Source organism: Mizuhopecten yessoensis, unplaced genomic scaffold (genome assembly GCF_002113885.1).
Source record: "Mizuhopecten yessoensis strain PY_sf001 unplaced genomic scaffold, ASM211388v2 scaffold7547, whole genome shotgun sequence".
NCBI classification, from domain to species: domain Eukaryota; kingdom Metazoa; phylum Mollusca; class Bivalvia; order Pectinida; family Pectinidae; genus Mizuhopecten; species Mizuhopecten yessoensis.
Genome location: NW_018407102.1, coordinates 479247 through 499069, shown reverse-complemented (window position 1 = coordinate 499069; position 19823 = coordinate 479247). Strand labels below are relative to the sequence as shown.

At 36.5% G+C, this 19823-nt stretch overlaps 1 protein-coding gene across 1 annotated transcript; it reads left to right on the top strand.

The window, feature by feature from the left end:
* Positions 1 to 3971: 3971 nt before the first annotated feature.
* Positions 3972 to 18314, top strand: LOC110453937 (uncharacterized protein DDB_G0283697-like). Its single transcript, XM_021503182.1, has 7 exons — positions 3972 to 4022; positions 6482 to 6529; positions 7266 to 7382; positions 8713 to 9022; positions 12779 to 15805; positions 16139 to 16345; positions 17324 to 18314. The coding sequence occupies exons 1-7, from the start codon at positions 4005 to 4007 to the stop codon at positions 17437 to 17439; spliced, it is 3843 nt and encodes a 1280-aa protein (XP_021358857.1). The 5' UTR covers positions 3972 to 4004; the 3' UTR covers positions 17440 to 18314.
* The last annotated feature ends 1509 nt before the right edge of the window (positions 18315 to 19823 follow it).

Genomic DNA, 19823 nt, shown 5'->3' with positions numbered 1-19823 from the left:
GTTGTTTCCTTCTAGACTGTAAATAGAGTGACATAAATTCTGAATTTTACGGTATGGAAACAGGAGTTATTTCCCCTCCTACCTATTAACCAAGCTTCACAGTCCGCCGCTCTACGGTAATTACCACTGGTGGAAGCAACAATGGGTCAATTATTTCACAACAGACATATTTACCACTACTACTAACATGTTTGTAATATTGGTATACCCGTGTTCGAAATGTTATCTCTTTTCATTTCATCAGATTTTATTGACTTTATATATGTCAATTGGATTGGACATCAGGCTAGGCCTATTTAAGTCCTTTCCAAACTTATTTACAAACATTACATATATTCTGTCATAACAATCCAGTGCAGGGGAGATAACTACAATTTAGCTTGTGAAATGAACATTTTCAACTTTGCTTTAATCATTTTCTGTTTATGTTTTAGATATTAATAATTAAATAAATCATGTATATTTATTGACCACCCATCCTACATAAAATCCAAGGGATACAGGCCCAAAATTGTATCTCTTGCATTGCGATACGGTACGGCATGCTGGTGTATTGCCGGTTTTCCGATGTATTGGGACAGCGCTATTGAAGAATGCTACAATCATGCAAAAAGTGCCAGGGAAGCCAGCGAGATCTTCATGTGATCTGAACCACAGGGACCTGATAATTTGTTACACCTGTATTTGGACCTAAACTAAGATGTTCAGAGTAATTTTACATGTTTTAGGGGTTTAGGTCGACTTCGGTAAAAAATATATGATCATTGGGGGCAATCTAAACTTCTCGTCCAATTCCGGCTAGCCGCGCCTAGCCGGAATTGGCCGAGAAGTTGCGATTGCATTGGGGATTGTCATTTTTACCGAAAGTCGATCTAAACCCCTCAAACATGTAAAAGTACTCTGAACACCTTAGTTTAGGTCAAAATATAGCTGTAACAAATTATCAGGTCCCTGTGATCGGAACCTAAAGTGAAACAAGTTACACGGAGAGCATCATAGCAGCCTCGGAAAATGTCATATCTAAAAAAATAACGAGGCTATCATATCGCAATTTTTCAAATTAATATTTTGTACTCTTATCCCCCAGCCCCATCACCGAAGAACTGAACATTGTTTAAAGTTGTCTGGATAGGAAATATCTTCTTCGCCAGAAAGTAGTATTAAGAGATCGTTCCCGATGGGGAGGGTCAGAATATGTTAATATCGGTAACTGCAGTATACAGGTCTTCGAGAAACGACGTCTTGCAATGTAGAATCCGTGAGAAACAATGGAGTAATAGTAGCTGAATTAAGTGGAGTTTCAACCACACGTATGCGTTCGTTTAAGACGTATCGATTAAAAAACCTTTATAGTTTGGACAATTGAGGAAATATCTTTCAAATTGTCAAGGAAATAATTAAATAATGTTGTAATGGCGAATAACAACAAAACGACGCAAATGAAACTTACCTCGTGGATACGTCGCAGTTTATGTCTGGCGGACTTGCGCATAATTGAGAAAAGAAAAAAAGGAAAGTGTTGTATTTTTAGACATGCCATTGAATATCCCGTGGTGGAACAATAAAAAACCCACCAAGTAAGTCGAAATGTTTACTTTTCATAAATTTCACGCGCAAATCCTGTCTAAGCTGACACTGAATCGATGACTCCACCGGACGCGCAACTTCACCAGACATCGCTGTTATCAAGTTATACTATTTCGAAGACGGTGTGCATTATATCCTTGAGTCCAGTTAAGTAGTAGAAACTGGGAGGAAAGGTCCACGTCTGAGGGAACATTAACAGGACGTAGAGTAAATAAGCAACATCACATTACCAGATCCACACGCAAAACATCCGCCACCAAGTACAATAAATCGGCATTAACAGATCACGCTAATACCCAAAAATCACATCGCCGATTGGGACATTGCCAAGATAGGTAAATGGTAACCACACACAAACACAAGACAAATCAAAGAACAATCAAAATTACGATAAACTCAAAACATGAACAGAGACGAGGGGGACACCGACTGAGTAATATGTAGGGCCCGATATTGACGTAACAGGGGAGGGGGCTAGATCTACATCCTACCTGTACCTATCTGATGCAGTGTGTATACGCTTCCTATCGATAGGCGATCAGTCATAGCTTGACAATACAAAGGGACCAGTCGGTCTTGAAACGCTACGACACGTTTAATACGTACGTTGTTTGTGAAGAAAGTAACACTTTTATATTACACATTTCCAAACTGATGAATCTTATTTAAGATGGGTCTTACATAGTACCCAGAGTCAAATACGGCCGTATTGCGGAGTCAATGACGTATCGTCAGTGACGGAGAAACTATTAATATATGAGGCTATACCCAATCGCGGTTCTACTTAATTTACTTACATTTTGTATAACTTATCAAACTAATACACGCAAAGATATCTAGGCATGCTTAAATACTACATGTATTCAATGTAAAGACCAAAGAACAGAATGTGTATAGTTTCAACTTTATTTCTTTCCTTGTTACAATATAGCATCACATTTGAGGAAACACGTGCAGAGACGTGCCGTTAGTCTTTCACGTTACGTCATTTTCCTATTAGGACCTACATTGTATAATGATTTACTTTTTTGTTCGAAAAGAATTTTATGACTTTAATTTTGACATCTAATTTGGATAAAAATTTACATCATGTTTTCGGTGTATCTATATCTATCTATATGTTATACTCCACAGTGACCAAAAGGGCTTTAATGCGAAGTGTTTATTGTGGTAATATCTATTTAAATATTATTAGCCATGGCACTGTTATCGAAATATCTTTGTTCGTCCTAGCATTAATGTTTTAAGATTGGCGAGATTCCCATTGAAAAGATGTGCATGACCCTTATTATTGCACATCAGTTTTTTTGTTCGAAGCCTAACGCTACTCATCTCAGAGACGTATATATTACATATATATACGTCTCTGACCAGTTATGATCAGTGCTACTTTTCCACAGACAAGTCAAGTCAAGTACATTTTATTTAACGTCGATATGATTACAAAGATAAACACAAGCTCGTTTAGTGAGCTTTTACAATCGACATAACAAATAAAACATACATAAAACAATGTTTTATTAATTAAACAAGATATGTTCATGCTGTAAAAGATACAAATAGAGAGTAAGCATCCAATAAAACATATTTAATTTTGAATAATAATAATAATAATATTTAATGCGGTAAAAGTAGCATGTTACAATTATCACATTTTGAAATTCATTTATTATTTGATCACATTTGCTTATATTATGAGATGAAGGAAAGATATAAAAAGAAGAACTTGAGAAAAGATAGTACAGTGGTACATGGTCAGCTCCAAGGGTTAGGGAGCCCCCTACCAGCATGGTATGCTCGACCTGCACCCCAGTAACTCAGGATTTGTTATATTCTTATTATTCTTATGAAAGGTCATATATTCAACCACGGAATTAGATTAGATATCTAAGTCCGTGATTCAACATAATCACAGATAAATTTAGAGCATATCACAGGCTGATAATATATCATAAACAAATTGAAAACTTAAAATTTAAAGATACATTTAAAGCATACTGCAGTACACAAGCTAACATAATATAGCACAAAGGCAGGAGCAGCAGCTAGCTTCATACTTTAATCACAGATGAACATCATGCTTCATGCAATCACATTTAAACATATCTAAACATATCTAAAAAGGGCAACTTAAAACGGGCATATAAAGCATTTAAATATAAGACATCAGTATATAGTTTGGCAGGTTTAAACCGATACTGAAAAAAAATGTCTTAACTTTTTTTCTAATACTTTGATCAATGCGATTCGTCGTCGATCTAGTAAACGGTATAGATATGTTTAATTAAAAAACAACTTGTCATGGTCCCTTGACGATCCGGGCACGGCCAGATCGCAAGATTGCGACTAACACTTTAGGCAACCGAAAAATCAAACCACGTGTATTCATTACGTACAGGAAGTGTAGCACATTCAAGATGGCGTCGGAAGATGAGGTAAAGTTACTCTGAAATATCAGGAAGAATGCCTGAGTTTTGCATTATCTAGTGTTGTACATATTTGTCATAGGTTAGCTTGAATTTGCTATTTATAAAATTGAATGCATGAAGTAGTTTTCAAACTATGGCACAGTGGAGTTCAATGCGTAAACATCCGCGATATATCGGGTTATCACAGAAAACACGTTGCTGGTTTTGTTGACTTTCTCTTTACGCAGTTATGTCCGGTGATGCTGTTTAGTATTTCAAACGATCTGGCATATTACGAGTTTATCTTACTGATGTGTTTGTATTTGTTCCTGTTCTGTGATTTCCATGCCTTGTGTGAGAGCCCAAGCTGGTGTCGACAGCTGTGGTGAAAAATAAAAAGACAACAATGATACACAGTAACATATGGTTCTGGCATGTATATACAGCAGTTGTCAGCAGTTGTCATCACGTGTTTCTAAAAAAAGATAATCAAACATTGCAATGTCAACTTTAAAATTTCAGCAAAGGATGATCAGTAATCACTCTAAATATTAAGCCACATATATGAGGGCCATTTTGAATAGATAAAAATATTATTTATCTTATCAGTCTGTCAAACAAAACTTGGAAGATATTGTATGGTATGTCGAAGACCATATCGGTGCTATACGCTTAATTACCCAAGGTGACAGCCTGACAAGCTCTTTTATGATCTGTGATTTCCTGCAGTGACATGTGAAATTGGAGACTGACAGTAGGGAATGTGCACACAATGCGTTCATTTGGTATTATATATTGAGGTATTATATATGATCAAACATTGATTTGTAATCATCTGCTATTATCCTCGTGTGCTTTTGACAAAAACAGTGATATAAAGTTGATATGCACTAATTCATGCTTGTGGACTTGTGGACTCTCATTCAAAAGCAGAGATTTTAAATGAACAACTCCAGTCAGTTTTCACAAAACCCAACTCAATAACTTCTGCAGATTTTAAACAAAAATATAACATAACAAACCACAATCACACTATCCTGACCAACATACATATAACAAATGAAGGGGTCACAAAACTACTGAAAAATCTTAACCCAACAAAAGTAGCAGGCCCAGACAATATCAAACCAAAATTTCTGAAGGAAATGGCTCTTGAAGTATCACCAATTTTGAGCTTACTTTTCAATCATTCTATCGAACCTGGTACTGTGCCCAATGATTGGAAAACTGCTTGTGTTTCCCCTATATTTAAAAAAAGCAACAAAATATAATCCTGAAAACTATAGGCCTATTTCTTTGACATGTGTCTGCAGTTAATGACTTGAACACATAGTTGTCAACTTGTCAGTTCCATCATGACACATGCTGATAACAATAACATCTTGTTTCGACACCAGCTTGGAAATTCACAAACAAATTGATGTTCTCATTCTCGATTTCTTAAGGCTTTTGACAAAGTCAATCTCAACTTGTTGCTTCATAAACTCCATCACTACAGCATCAGGGGAAATGTCCACAATAAGTTATATTCGACGACGAACAATCTACCTACGTGCCAGTTGATTCAGGGGTCTGTCCTTGGACTAAGTTTGTTTTGATACTATATCAATGACATGCCCCTCGATCTCGCATCCTAAGTTAGACTGTTTGCCGACGACACTATTGTGTATACACCTGTCTCCTCCAGTGTAACATCTATTTCCCAACAAAACGTCCTTAACAAACTGGCAGATTGAGAAAAATGGTGGAAAATGGGATTGCATCCCCAGATATGTAGTGTTCGCTCGATCACCAAAAATAAAAAAACCCATTAAACACAATTTCCTCCAACATGGTCACTGCCTAGCACACACTGACAAAGCAAAATACTTAGGTGTCACATTCCAACAACTTACAAGATCTGAAATGTGATTTCCACATTAACAACATTACAAAGCAAATAAAACTATAGGCTTCATTTGTGGTACAGCCAGTGCAAGGTTTAATTGTCACTAACCGCTACCAGAACACCTCAAGCGTTATTGACATGATCCAGCATCTTAACTGGCCCAGCCTCGCTGATAGATGTAATTATGACCGTCTTACTATGATGTATAAAATATCACAAAATAGAGTTGCCATCAATAAAGACCTCCCCTTGACACCACAGTTATGACAATCCAGACATTCTCATCATCTTTTCTATCAGATTCCTCACTGTAAAGCTGACTATTGTAAATTCTCTTTCTTTCCTAGAACTATCCCAAAGTGCAATTAACTGCCTCCTGACATGACCAACTGGTAACTCCAGAATCCTTTGACACCTTTAAAACCAAACTTCACTCTCTAAATCATTAGTATTCATACACACGACTACACATCCTTCTTTGCCATGCACACACCCTCACAACCCTACATTGACATAATCTTCAATATGACGTAGAGTGTATTAATAACTTACATGTACAAAGTACATTTCATTTCATTTTATTTTATTTTTGTTTCAGGAGGACTTGGTTGCCTTGAGGAATGCTGTATTGGCATCTATGAAGACGGTAATTATAATGGATTTTATTTTGTTATTGAGAACATGAATACCTCAGTACATATATACTGTCCATGATTAAATCTGACAAAACAGAAATGTGTATTGTTATGTATTTATATAGAACAATACAGGTGAAGTACTGCAAATACTGTAGTTATAAACTGTAAAATAGATGTATTGATCACTCCCATGTACATTGTATATTGGATAGCACTCGAGAAGGGCACTGTTATATGAGGCCACTGTTGTTAATTAGATACTCCGGCACTAAGGTCATGTTGTAGTGTGTGGGAAACAAAATCAATGCCCATATGTATCCTAGCTGAAATACTGAACTCTGTCGTGAAAACACTGATAATTGTAGGTGTACTGTTTAATTTGTAGCACTAGAGCTTGAGAATGCTGCTCATAAGTTTCAGGTGGTATTGCATATTGTATGCTATAATGCATGTGTGGATCACTCATTCTCCAGTATATGAAAACTAACTACATGTTATAAGTCTGAGTGTAACTATTTTGTATAAAGGGCACTTCACTCTATAGGGAAAACAATTACATTAAGCTTTGTTTAAATTTGTATGATGTAGAGCACTCAATTGATGAGAATGTTGTATTATTATATGTAAGCTCTTTACAGGTGTAATGCATGAAGCACTGTATTCTACAAGAATACTACTTTAATTACAGGTGTGTTATAATTATGTAGCTTTAACTGCTTTAAAGATGACTTGTTGTGATTACAGAATAGGACTCGGTCATCACAGGATGAAGATGGACAATCTGACGAGGATGATGAGTTACTAGCTCTCAGAAAGGCAGCACTACTTTCCAAAAAACCTAGAAGTGACCATACATCATCTGTTAGTGTAAAATGTTTGAGTCTTTTGAATGTAACATATGAATGTAATATCAGTGAATGGAGACCATTCCAGGTCCTTAAAAATTTAAAACTAATAATGCATGGTAATTTTAAAGGTAGAATTCATCTCTTGATCCCAGAAGTAAAGAAAATTCAGCCCTTCATAAGTCATTGCAAAACGTAAATCAAGCAGGGATAAAATATGGTGATGCCACCATAACATTTTAGCTTTTTAGTTTAGAACACATTGATCTCCTAGCTTTGTAACTGTTTAATCTTTTTATATAACATGTGGTAGTGCCCTGTCAATATACACACAAACTCCTATGGATGTGTATGACATTCTGTAGGTTTGGGTTTTGACTCGTACATTAATCACAGTTGTATGTTTTCATGCTAGGATGCTCTGTAACTACAAGTGTACAGAATACCTTTATTCATTAGTTGGACCAACCACCTGGTCAAACCTGTTTACTTCAGCACTTGTAAAAAGTCAGACACCAATCAAGTATACGTAATAAACAAAAGATTGATGTTCTAAGAGCGATTATGTAGTTGAATTCTGTAGGGAAAAGTTTTTATACATGTAGTATCCTGACATAACACATGTGTTGTCTCTCTGTGATGTGATGTCAGTGTTCAACACTCTTTCTGATAGGATGCCATAGATACAAATTTGGGTTTAAAGTTGTTGTGCTGGCATGCGAAGGTAAACAAGAGAAGAAACTGAATCAACATTAACTTTTGGAATATATATACATGTATCTAACTTGGCTTTGATGGTTACACATTATGATTATATTACAACCTGTTATGTTAGCCCATTATGAAGTACTGTCAATTTGAAAAACAATCAATCTGCATAAGGTTCACGATTCTGATATTTCAGGACTGATAGCTGACAATAATTCTGTTGCTTTTAGTATAGATATTAAGATTTTTTGTTCGAACAATACAAAACATAATTAAACATGGATAAGTAGGGTTCATTCAATCACTATATGAAAATAATATATTGAATTTGAGACTTTCAAAAGTTGTTTTGATTTTCTAGCAATATAGTGACAGAAAGGACAGTTGTCATAGATAATGATTATCTAAACAATGAATCTTATTGTTTTGATAAATTTTGTCATACTTTTACCTCTTGTAAATGCTTTTAGAAAACGTGGTAGCACAAGACTATGATAGTGTAGGTCGTTGGGTTACCCAAGTATAATACATGTGGACATTTTGAAGCTTTTAATAGTATTGCATAGAAAATAGATAAGTCAGACAATGATGCAATCTTTTCCTTCTCTTATGTTGTAATTTATTTTTGATCCTTACAGGCCACTGACAGAAAGCATTCGTCCTACCAGCGTCGGGATGATCGCCATCACCATGATGATCACAACCATCACCATAGCGACAGCAGAAGAAATTACTCCAATAATTCATATTCCTCACGACATCGAGATGACAGGAGACCCACTACAGGGAGCAACAGGGGCAGTAATCTGGTGCAAATCCACACTATACCAATGGTAGAGGAGCAACCCAGCAAGTCAGACGCAGCCACCCAACTCCTCCGTCCACAGGACAAGTGGGTGGGGTCTGACAGGAGTGGTACCCCTACCCCAAACTCTAATAAAACAAAAGGTATAACCTAAACTCTGATAAAACAAAAGGTATAACCTAAACTCTGATAAAACAAAAGGTATAACCTACCCTAACCTCTAAAAAAACAAAAGGTATAACCTAAACTCTGATAAAACAAAAGGTAAAACCTACCCCAACCTCAAAAAAAACAAAAGGTATAACCTACCCCAACCTCTAATAAAACAAAAGGTATAACCTAAACTCTGATAAAACAAAAGGTATAACCTACCCTAACCTCTAAAAAAACAAAAGGTACAACCTAAACTCTGATAAAACAAAAGGTACAACCTACCCTAACCTCTAATAAAACAAAAGGTACAACCTAAACTCTGATAAAACAAAAGGTACAACCTACCCTTACCTCAAATAAAATAAAAGGTACAACCTAACCCAACCACTAATAAAACAGAAGGTACAACCCAACCTCTAATAAAACAAAAGGTATAACCTAAACTCTGATAAAACAAAAGGTATAACCTACCCTAACCTCTAAAAAAACAAAAGGTACAACCTAAACTCTGATAAAACAAAAGGTACAACCTACCCGAACCTCTAATAAAACAAAAGGTACAACCAAGCCCAACCTCTAATAAAACAAAAGGTACAACCAAGCCCAACCTCTAATAAAACAAAAGGTACAACCTAAACTCAGATAAAACAAAAGGTATAACCAACCCCAACCTCTAAAAAAACAAAAGGTACAACCTAAACTCTGATAAAACAAAAGGTACAACCTACCCTAACCTCTAATAAAACAAAAGGTACAACCAAGCCAAACCTCTAATAAAACAAAAGGTATAACCTAAACTCTGATAAAACAAAAGATACAACCTACCCTTACCTCAAATAAAATAAAAGGTACAACCTAACCCAACCACTAATAAAACAAAAGGTACAACCCAACCTCTAATAAAACAAAAAGGTACAACCCAACCTCTAATAAAACAAAAGGTACAACCTAATCCAACCTCTAATAAAACAAAAAGGTACAACCCAACCTCTAATAAAACAAAAGGTACAACCCAACCTCTAATAAAACAAAAGGTACAACCCAACCTCTAATAAAACAAAAGGCACAACCGAATCCAACCTCTAACAAAACAAAAGGTACAACCTACCCCAACTTCTAATAAAACAAAAGGTATAACCTACCCCAACCTCTAATAAAACAAAAGGTATGAACTAACCCTAACACTAATAAAACAAATGGTACAATCTGACCAAACCTCTAATAAATCAAACGCTACAACCTGATCCAACCTCTAATAAATCAAACGCTACAACCTGACCCAACCTCTAATAAAGCAAATGCTACAACCTGACACAACCTCTAATAAATCAAACGCTACAGCCTGACCCAACCTCTAATAAAGCAAATGCTACAACCAGACCCAACCTCTAATAAATCAAATGCTACAACCTGACCCAACCTCTAATAAATCAAACGCTACAACCTGATCCAACCTCTAATAAATCAAACTCTACAACCTGACCCAACCTCTAATAAAGCAAACGCTACAACCTGATCCAACCTCTAATAAATCAAACGCTACAACCTTACCCAACCTCGAACAAAACAAAAGGTACAACCTAACCCAACCTCGAATAAATCAAACGCCACAACCTGACCCAACCTCTAATAAATCAAACGCTACACCTGACCCAACCCCTATAAATCAAACGCTACAACCTAACCCAACCTCTAATAAATCAAACGCTACAACATGACCCAACCTCTAATAAAGCAAATGCTACAACCTGACACAACCTCTAATAAATCAAACGCTACAGCCTGACCCAACCTCTAATAAATCAAACGCTACAACCTGACCCACCCTCTAATAAAACAAACGCTACAACCTGCCCCAACCTCTAATAAAGCAAATGCTACAACCTGACACAACCTCTAATAAATCAATCGCTACAGCCTGACCCAACCTCTAATAAAGCAAACGCTACAACCTGATCCAACCTCTAATAAATCAAACTCTACAACCTGACCCAACCTCTAATAAAGCAAACGCTACAACCTGATCCAACCTCTAATAAATCAAACTCTACAACCTGACCCAACCTCTAATAAAGCAAACGCTACAACCTGATCCAACCTCTAATAAATCAAACTCTACAACCTGACCCAACCTCTAATAAAGCAAACGCTACAACCTGATCCAACCTCTAATAAATCAAACGCTACAACCTAACCCAACCTCTAATAACTCAAACGCTACAACCTGACCCAACCTCTAATAAAGCAAACGCTACAACCTGATCCAACCTCTAATAAATCAAACGCTACAACCTGCCCCAACCTCTAATAAAGCAAATGCTACAACCTGACACAACCTCTAATAAATCAATCGCTACAGCCTGACCCAACCTCTAATAAAGCAAACGCTACAACCTGACACAACCTCTAATAAATCAATCGCTACAGCCTGACCCAACCTCTAATAAAGCAAACGCTACAACCTGACACAACCTCTAATAAATCAAACGCTACAACCTGACCCACCCTCTAATAAAACAAACGCTACAACCTGCCCCAACCTCTAATAAATCAAACGCTACAACCTTACCCAGCCTCAAATAATACAAAAGGTACAACCTAACCCAACCTCTAATAAAAGAAAAGGTACAACCCAACCTCTAATAAAACAAAAAGATACCACCCAACCTCTAATAAAACAAAAGGTACAACCCAACCTCTAATAAAACAAAAGGTAAAACCTAACCATACACCAAATAAAACAAAAGGTACAACCCAACCTCTAATAAAACAAAAGGTACAACCTAATCCAACCTCTAATAAAACAAAAAGGTACAACCCAACCTCTAATAAAACAAAAGGAACAACCTAACCCAACCTCTAATAAAAACAAAAGGTACAACCTAACCCAACCTATAATAAAACAAAAGGTACAACCCAACCTCTAATAAAACGAAAGGTACAACCTAACCATACCTCGAATAAAACAAAAGGTTCAACCTAACCATACCTCAAATAAAACAAAAGGTACAACCTAACCCAACCTCTAATAAAAACAAAAGGTACAACCTAACCCAACCTATAATAAAACAAAAGGTACAACCCAACCTCTAATAAAACAAAAGGTAAAACCTAACCAACTTCGAATAAAACAAAAGGTACAACCTAACCCAACCTCTAATAAAACAAAAGGTAAAACCTAACCATACACCAAATAAAAAATGTATAGTTTGTTCCTACATTTAATAAAATACACAAGTTACCTCAATGTCTAATATAATAAAACATTGAACCTACTGGTACTCTAACAAAACAAAATATGCATCCTTCCTGAAATTTTATTTCAACAAAACGAAAGGTACAACCTACGCCATGGTCTAAGTGAAAAGTCAGGGTTACAATTTGTTAATGAAGTAAGAAAAAAAACCAAGTCTAGAGGCAAAATTACTGAGATTAGTATACATTATTGAGGATATGCACTCTTAGGATTCATGTTTTTATTTTCCAACATTACTTAAAAAAGTACTGTGAGGGATATTATAAAGGTAGTAATCTGTGTTTAAATGTCCTGACTTCACTTGTATAACACATCTCAACTCTTGAGATTTCTTCAAGTCTTAAGATTTCCCATAGACAATACATTCTCCTGAACTTTGAGATGGTTTATACAAATGGCCTCAGAAATGTTATATTCTTGTGTCACGAGAAATGAATTTGTCCTTTTCTTACGTACATGAATTGTTATTATATTTGATTTTGTTTTTCAGTGGTAGACAAATTTTCAAGATACGAATCCAACTCAGAAGAGGATGAAGAAAATCAAAGTTCTGATGAAGAGGAAGAGAAAAAAGATGATGAGCTATGTGCGTCAGATGTATCTTCAGACAGTGCCACTTCCTCCGATAATGAGGAGAGTAAAAATGTGTCATCGTCTAGTGACAGCAGCAGTAGTTCAAACTCAGGCAGCAACGTGAAGGACACATCAAAGACACTTCCAAAAGAAAACAGCAAGAATGCTGATGTAGCGTGTGACATGAAAATAGACATGAAACCGGTCTCTGACACCGTCCAGACTAAAAAAGACAGCAGTAAAATAATAGACACAAACACTCGTGTTCATTCCACAGAAGTGACCAAACCTGAATCTAAAGAGAAATCTGTTAGGACAACTAGCAGAGAGAAGGAGAATTGTAAAACTGAACAGGAAGTTAAAAGTGTACAGTCAAAAACAAGTGACAAATCACGTGAGAGTGTCTCTCAAAGCAGAACTGTGAAATATTCCTCTAGTAAGTCATCCAGTAATCGACTGATCATTGAGACAAAGCCAATATCAAGGACCAGGTCTTGTTCAAAATCACCACAGTTAAAGTCTCCAAGGTCCAAATCACACAGGTCCAAATCCCCTAGGTCCAAATCACCAAGGTCAAAGTCTCCAAGGTCCAAATCACACAGGTCAAAATCCCCTAGGTTGAAATCTTCATGGAGAAGTCCATCCCCAGAAAGACATTCTTCATCTAAAAGTCACGAAAAATCTGAGGCAGTGGCTAGATCTTCAGGAAAGGTTTCAATGTTAAGACCAGAATACATATTTGGTCCAAATGCCGTACAGCCAAACAAAGCAGCTGAGAGTAAAAGTGATGTCAAACAGATCATGCAACAAGATGAAATGAACTCCAAGAGACAGAAATCGCCACATTCAACATCAGATCAACATCATGTACCTGTGCCATCTCATTACAATGATAAATCACCTGTTCATTCCCACAGTAGATCAAGGCCAGCTGTAGCTAGGGCACACTCGCCTAATTACTCCAAAAAACCTACTTCCAGGTCAAGATCATCATCTGAGAGGTCAAAGCCAACTAATCGTGTGTCAAGGTCATCCTCTTTTGAGAAGGTAAAATCGACAAATTCTGCAAGGTCAAGGTCACCACATAGAAAACATGTATCTCCATCAAGAGATTTAGCTGCGTTAAAAAAGAAAGTTTCCACTAAGGATTGGATGGATGAAAAATTGGACAGCAGAAAGGATAGTAGGAAAGGTGATAGAAAAGAAAAAGACTCTGAAGGCAAATCATTGCAGTCTAAAAAATCAGCCAAAAGCAGAGAAATGTTTGAGAAAGAACGCGAAAGGCTAGCAGCAAGACAGAAAAAGATCGAAAGAGACAATAAAAATTTAGATGGACACAAAAGAGAAGTGTCACAGCAAAAGAAAAGTAAGACACGAGAGGAACAATCAAGCAGAAAAGAGAACGAATCAAAACAAAGGAAGAGTGGTGAAAAAGTACAGGAACACAAAAAATCTTCCAGAGGTAAAAAACCTGTCGAGTCCTCATCAGAAAGTGAATCAAGTAGCGCTAGTAGCAGTGACAGCAGCTCATTTTCAGATTCCAGTGATAGTGACTCGAGCGAGGAGGGGTGGAGAAATAAAAATTCACGGAAGACAGAGAGAGAAACAGCAGACATTGAACGTGAAAGGAGACAAAGAGAGAAAGTCAAGCGGCAAAAGGAAGCAGAGGAAAGAATTAAAAAACGAGAGGAAGATTACAACAGGACAAGAATGGTTGGCCGAAAGGAGGATATGGACTCTGCTAGAAATAAGAGTAGTGCATCAAGTAAGGGAGACAGGTACAAGAGAGGTCGATATGATCAGGAGGATAGATATGGTAAAGGCAAGGATAGAGACAGGGCTGATGACAGGTACGACAGAGAGAGAGACAGGAGAGATCGGTATAGAAATAAAGATTCTATTACGGAAAAAGACAGACGGCCGGACAGAAATATGGACAAAAAAGACAGAGATAAGGATGCCAAGGAAGGACAATATACTTATCAAAATTGGAGCAAAGTGAGTAACTCTGGCACTGCATCGAAAAATTTCAGCAAAGAAAACAAATCCCTGAAAGATATCAATGGAGAAAGACATGTTGGTAGTGATAAAATGTCGAGTTTGGTAGAAAAAGCAGGCAACGAAAACAAAAATAACTCTAATAAATATGAAACCGAGAAAAGTAGTCGAACTGTTCAGAAAGACAATGGAAAAGGTGGTCGTTCTCTTCAAAAAGATGAAGACAAAGATAGTCGCCGTGTACAGAAAGACAATGACAAAGATACAAGTAGTCGTACAACTTGGAAAGATAATGATAAAGGTAATCAATCTGGTCAGAAAGACAATGACAAAGGTACTAGCAGTGGACTTGTTCCAAAAGATAATGACAAAGGTAATCAGCCTGTTCAGAAGAACATTGACAAAGATAGTCGACCTGTTCAGAAAGACAGTGGCAAAGGTACTAGTAGTCGATCAAATCAGAAAGATCGTGACAAAGCTAATCATCCGGTTCAAAAAGAAAATCATGGTGACAAAATTGACAGGGACAGTGCAGTTGAAGAAGGACAAGCAAACGCTAAGGAGCAGAGAAGGAAAAGACTCATGGATTTTGACGAGGAAAAAACAACGGAAAAGGAGATACCTTCGAAAAAAATATTGACAAGTGTTGTTTCTGTTAGTTCTAAAACGAGTGATGCTCAAGGAAACGGTAAGGATTTGCCATCACAAGAACAATCAGTGAAGGAAATAAAGAGCAAGTCTAAGAGGAGGCGTGAACAGGAGAAAGTGAAAGAGAAGGAGGATTCTAGTGCTAAAAGTAAGAACTTTACTGTAACCATTGACAACAAAGGTTTCAAGGAAAGATCTGTGATCAAGGAGAGGTCAAGGTCACCTACAACTAAGGAGGATAAGGACAGTGATGGTCACAATCACACCAAGGTTGTGTGGAGGGATGAGGAATCACAAGGTAACAAAGGCTTCTTGAAATATGTTTTGATATATACCGCACTGTGTTTTCACATAATTATCTCTGGCTTGGTTAGATAACAGGATATTTAACATTTATATTTTTGCAGTAGATATAGATCAAGGGAGAAAACTCTGTCAATCATAAAATATTCATAGAAATATTTTGCTATGATGTCTCAAATTTTACTCTTTTCATTTGTATTTGCTTAATATATCATTTCCACTGTTCTTTGAAAAACAAATACTACAAATTAATATGCGGTAAATATGAATTCAATTTAGACAGGAAGCGCTTGCCTTAATAAATCAGCATGTTACTTTTGTATTCCAGCCCGACAAGAAACATCACCAACAAAAAGAATGTCCATTCATGACCGTTTAGGAAGACCTGTTCAGCACAAAAAAGCCAAACTGCAAAGACACGATGATGACCGACATGAAGTGACAGTTACTAGAAGGGTAGAAACAACCGACTCAGAGTTACCTAAAAAGACTATTGTTACTAAGGATACACCTAAACCAGCCCCTACTGTAACAGGTATTTCAGGTCCACTGCACATCCTCAGACATCTGTAATAGATATTACAGTTGTGGCATATTTCTGCTATTGAGTTGACTACTTAAGACTTAAATATGTTAACATAACACAAGAAGATGTGAACATAACACAAGAAGATGTGAACATCACACAAGAAGATGTCGATATAAACTGAAGAATGTGTGGACTTGCTAATTTACTTGCCAAGATAAATCCAAAATAATTATCTAGCATGTCGGGATCTCGGCTTTATGACGTGTTTCTGCTCGGATGTGACACCAACTCGTCGGTTATTTTTGTTGACATCCTAACTAAAAGATTATGTAGTCAAAAGTCGCCAACTCGATGGCAGAAATATGCCACCATAGGTACAAAACTGTTTTTTGTGACTTCTTTGTTATGTCTCGAATTTGAATGAAATACAACATATCGTATTGGTACTGGTTCTTTATTTGGATCTAACACCTTCCCATGCCTTTACTTCAAACCCTTATATTTACATTTCCACTGCAATTTCCTCTATCAGCATTACAAGAAGAAATAACAGAAATTAACAGTTTTAAACACAATTTGATCAGCATCATCTTGATGATTTTCCTCCTGCTTTGAGTAATATTAGACAACTGTTTGAAGCAAACGTTATGGTGATGTTAGCCTGTTCACACACTTCAATATTGAAAATATATTCGGATGTTAATGATAACTAAAACTTTTGAATGCAAACACATAACACTTAAGGATTGAACAATATTTTTTCGATTTCGTTCTGGTATGAACATAAATCTGTTACGTGCATATTCTATAAAGCCTGCACAATATTCTTTAAAGAAGTGTTGACTGTTTGACAAAACAAAATTAAATCCACATAAAATCAAGATAGTTGAATGATTTTGTTCATTTCATGGCTTTTAATTTTAGATGGTAATGAAGATGATTTTGAATTGAAATTTAGCTTTAAATGCTTATTTTTATCACTAGAACCCCCTGGCCACCTCAGCGATCTAGATGCAAGAATACTGCTGATAAAGAAAAAGAATGCTGAAATTCTGAAGAGGCAAGCAGAGATTGCCCAAGACAAGGAAAGATATGGTTGAGCTCAGGTAACGGAGGACTGTAAAACTAGCAAATTATTTGCCTTCATCAGTTATCCACTGGATGCCTTCAATGCCAAACACCGCTAAAGGACGCCTTGTCAGGCTTGACCGGCACCATAGCAACAGGAAACCCTTGATAGGAAAAGGACAACTATGATAGCAACAGGACACCCTTAATAGCTACTCTACTACAGAACATCCTGAACTCCTACAGTACAACCTTGTAGCCACAGGGCGCCCTTCAGTGCTATAGGAAGTCATGTTATAACTCAATGGTGCCGACAAGTTTCGCTAGTGTTAATAAAAAAGACCACTAATCATGATAATGTTGAAATATAATGCTGCTGTTAATGATTTATTGGACACAGTAAATGTGTCTACCAATCATTGTTTATGTTAAGCTTGAAAGTTATCAAGATTCTGAAACTGGATTGTCTCATTACAGAAAATGTAGGAATAAAAAAAACTGTTTTCAAGTGGCATTTGAAATTATGGATGGAAATAATTTGAAGATGCTAAATAATTCAATGACAAGCTGGCTGAAGTTGAATTAAGAGTTGAACGAAGCAATAAACTAATGGAGATAATCTACATTTTATTCACTAGGACACTTATGGAAAACTTGCTGTTTTAATTGTGCAAAACTGTTTTTATTACATGATTATGTGCATAATTTTTTAGATTGGGAAACAATGTTACGTGTTAAACACTTAAATGTGACAAGCAGCAGCACTGATTAGTAAGGATAATCACATTAATGTATGCATTCTGTTTTTTAATGTTGATTCACAAAACAGGTTTTCCATACATACAAGTGATTGTGTTTGCATGAATACAAGAAACATTTTATTAAAATAAATTTACTTGTATGTTGATTTGTCATCAGTTATTTTCTTTACAGATGGTCAGTATTTCTTACAGATGGTCAGGGTCAGTATTTCGTAAAGATGGTCAGTATTTCTTACAGATGGTCAGTATCTGTTACAGATTGTCAGTTTAATAGATGTTCCGTGTGCTTTACCGATGATTATGTTTAATAGATGGTCAATAGTTTACCAAAAAAACATTTTTACAGATTGTGTGTTTTACATAACCCTGATGTCAGTTTTACAGGTAGGCAATACGTTTTACATAGGGTCAGTATGTTTCACAGATGGTCAGTGCGCTTAACAGATGGACAGTACATTTTAAGCTTTGTTATCGAACCTCTATAAATCTGTGATACATCGATTTAACACAGGATTGAAATGTTCAAAGGTTATTCCAAGTTAATCAGGTTTATGGTACATTTATAAACTCATCCTTTAACACAGGTCCATTCTCCTTTATTAACTTGTTTATATATTATATATACCCCTAATGAACTTTCAACCTGGACGATAATTTAAACTGTCAATCTAAATTATGAAATTTCATTTAACCTTACCTTGACTGCACAGAAGAGTGTCGTATTCAAAAAGTTATTTAACTTTTAGTGGAAACTGTTTAAGCAGTTAACACATACAGTCCAGACAAGCACAGCAGTGATTTGATCCCATGACTTGACCTGACCTGACCTTAACCTTTCTATACAGACATGCAACTGTCCTATTCTGGGTCACATATTTATGGATGTTTCACCAAATGGTCATCAGCTTTTACCTTGCTGTGACTTTGACTTTTGGTTAACGGACCTGCCTGCATTTTATGACCATCATCATGTTGTAAGACCTGTACTCATATTGGGTAGTGGTCAAGTAGTAAGAAAGCCTTGCAATAACTTGATGTTTGACCTGTACTCTTGTAATGACTTTGATTCTGAGGTTGATAACTTGCTAGCGATTAACATAGCTAGTAAACATGGTAAAGAAAAAGCACAGCAAAGATTGATAGGACTCAAAACTCATATTAACTAGTGATAAATCGAGAACTGGATTTTCCTTGTGGGAGTTTAAACCAGAATTTGTTCCTGTGCTGTCTGTTTTTTCTCCATTTCCTACCTACTACTGTATGGCACATGGATTTTGTTGGAAAAATATTTTCAGTATATCGTTGTCCTAAAAACATACCTGAAATAGAAACTGCAATTCAACACCCTTAAAAAACTGTTTTAGTCTGTTTGTACTATACGTCCTATTAACAGCTATGGTCATTTAAGGATGTACCAGGTTTTAGTGCTGGAGGAAAGCTGGAGTTCCAAGAGAAATACCACCCCTTACTGCCAGTACCTGGCGACTCTCAAACCCGTGACCAAGTGGTGGAGGGCTAGTGGTAGCAGAATGTCCGACCCCTTAACCACTTGGCCACCGCGACCCCTTGGAATACAATCAGGGCTATTGCCTGATAAGAGTCTGTTTAAAATTTAAACCCTGTGACTTTGTTTCAAAACAAAATTGGCAAAATTA

Bases quoted from the DNA above. Each gene is read 5' to 3' on its own strand.
- LOC110453937 (XM_021503182.1), top strand. The intron at 6,530-7,265 runs GTAATTATAATG...TTGTGATTACAG, and splicing joins TATTGGCATCTATGAAGACG to AATAGGACTCGGTCATCACA. The intron at 9,023-12,778 runs GTATAACCTAAA...TTTGTTTTTCAG, and splicing joins AAACTCTAATAAAACAAAAG to TGGTAGACAAATTTTCAAGA.